Source organism: Egretta garzetta, unplaced genomic scaffold (genome assembly GCF_000687185.1).
Source record: "Egretta garzetta isolate BGI_Z169 unplaced genomic scaffold, ASM68718v1 scaffold1477, whole genome shotgun sequence".
Classification (NCBI taxonomy): domain Eukaryota; kingdom Metazoa; phylum Chordata; class Aves; order Pelecaniformes; family Ardeidae; genus Egretta; species Egretta garzetta.
The window spans coordinates 44,195-46,654 of NW_009260369.1; the positions used below are offsets into that span (position 1 = coordinate 44,195).

General features: G+C 57.2%; 1 gene segment (V, D, J or C); it reads right to left on the reverse strand.

The window, feature by feature from the left end:
* Nucleotides 1-2,460, reverse strand: part of LOC104130042 — a 28,109-nt gene that overhangs the window by 22,332 nt on the left and 3,317 nt on the right. Inside the window, 1 exon segment of the C gene segment in view lies at nucleotides 2,299-2,456. Within this exon segment, the coding sequence occupies nucleotides 2,299-2,456 (158 nt within the window).

Sequence of the window (2,460 nt, forward strand, 5' to 3'; positions counted from 1 at the left end):
GGACTTTGGAGCTGGCCCTGGGCCTGCCAGGTTGTCCTTCCAGTGGCCCCCACTCCCTTGGTCCTGCTGAGCTGCTGCTCCTGGGTGGGACCTCCCTGAGGCCAGCTATGCTTGAACAGGTCACCCCTAGGCAGATGTGCTCCCCACACTGCTCTGTCCACTCCTGCCCACCACCCAACTCCTCCAGTTCTGTTGACCCTTCTCCAGCTGCTTCTTCCCTGGCAAGCAGAAAAGGCCCCACAGGGCTCTGGGTAGGTGAGATCTGGGGTCTCCTTGACACTGAAGCTCTGGGGTAGATGTGCAGGCACAACCCTCCAAACTTACCTCCCAAAACTCATGTGCACAGGACTCAGCAGGGACCAGGCTGTTGGGGCTGCTCAGCAGAGCAGGGACACCCCCTCCTCTGTGCTCATCCTACACAGCAGGAGCCTAGAGCTCCCCCTACAACCACAGGATGAGCCCTGACACAGTGTCGCCGTCTTGACTGGGACCACCCTTCTGGGGAGCACTGCCCACTCCACAGTGGCCTCCACACAAGGTCTGAATCCTTCCCCTCCCCTCTCTTCTCCTTGGTGTCCCAGCCTGGTGGCCTGGGATGGAGTCCCTGGGACAGGCATGGGAAGGGGAGTTGCAGAGGGTAGAGGAACCTATTGAGACTGGAGGCCGGCAAAAGGAGCATAGGGATCCAGGCCCACGGTGGTGTACGGAGGCCCCAGGGCCACTTGGGGCTACCTGACTCCTACGTGGTAGGACATTCCGGGTTCCGTACAGCCCCCAATCTCACGGAGAGCTGCAGTGTTCTCCTAGAGCAGGGCAGCCTTGTTTGGGATTCCCTACAAAGATCAATGCTGGCCCTCAGGGTACACACAGGAGCACATATGCACAGGGAGCCAACACGAACAGCACAAAGAAGAGACTATTTGTCATGTGCTGGGGAAAAGATGCTCTGCAGCTCAGCTCCTGCTCTCGCACTGCTCTGGGGCTCCCTGAACAACACGAGGTTTCCCAGCTCAATTCAGCTCTGCCTTTCCATGCTCACATTGTCGTTCTGCAGTGCTCGCTGTGTTTCTTCCCAGGCAAACCTCTTTCCCAGTGACTTGCTGCCCGTGGCAGAGACTGAGGAGGAAGAAAGAACGTTCGCAACATCTTCACAATTTTGTGTGTGCTCGTGGGAAACTCTGCTGCTGCTGCTGCTGCAACATCTCCGTGCCCCTTTCCAGGAAAGCCAGCCCAGCCTAGTCTGGAGAAGCCTTCTTGCAGCCAACCACAAAAGACCTCTCTGGATTTCACCCCCCTCCTGCCAGTTTTCTCCTGGCCCTGCCTGTGTTTCAAGCACTGTGCCCTTTTTCAGCTCTCTGGTGCTGCAGAAATAGGTGGCCGTGTCTGCAGCCAATGGCGAGGGCACTTCCAGCGACAGATGATTCCTGGAGGGGTCTGCAGAGCTGCTCACTCGGGAAGGATGAAGCAACGTGCTGGAGTCCCGTGAAAGGATACTGCAACACGAGATGCTGCAGCTCTCTGCCAGGAGTCTGACGGATCCAGTCCCAAGCGTAGCTGCTGTCGCTGATGGGGGCACCAGAGACGTGGCAGGTAAGGGTGAGAGACTCGGAGACCTTCCCTACTGCGGGGCCACAGGCCTCTGTCAGCACCTGAGAAAGGGCACCTGCAACACCAGCAGACAGGGATGAACAGGCAGGAACAGCTCAAGTAATCACTTCACCTACTCCACCACTTCCCTGGGCTCTTACTTCTGATCCCCAGGATCCAGCAGCTGCAAACACACAGGCTTACAAGCTCTTGCTCCCGTGACAGTCTCAGAGCTGGGAGAGAAGCACAGACCTCCCCTTTCTCCAGCGGGCTCCCAAAGGAACCTCTGTACTTTCCCACTTCTGCTGCTCGCTCCTCAGGCAACAAAACTCATGGCCCAGACTGAGGCCACCTGAGCCCTGCCCAAAACCAGAGCAGGGCAATGCACACACCTCACCAGCTGGGCCCTGACAGGGTACCTGTCCAAAGGGCAATGAGACGAAACAGCAAGTGTTTCCAACGCTGATACGTGTCCCCTCAAGCACCAAAACCCAGAGCTGGGTGGGAAGAAGGCAAGCAAAAGGGGGAAAGCTTTGAGGAGAGAAACAGGGTAAAATACCCTTATCAGAATAAATGATTTCAAACACTTACACTGTAAGTACAAAACTGAGTGGGAGCGACCATGAATATCTATGGCACACATCTCCCTTCAAGCACCAAAACCCAGAGCTGGGACCCTGGCAGGAGGTTTGTGTTACAGCTCAGCTGGATTTCCTGTCCCCGTGTGCACAGCACAGAAGTAGCGGGCAGAGTCCCGGGGGGGCAGGGCACGCAGGGACAGAGTCGAACTGGACTGCGAATTGTCCCGGGACACCGTGGCTCGACCCTCCACTGCTGACCCATACTTCTTTACACTACCCGAGGGTCCCCTCC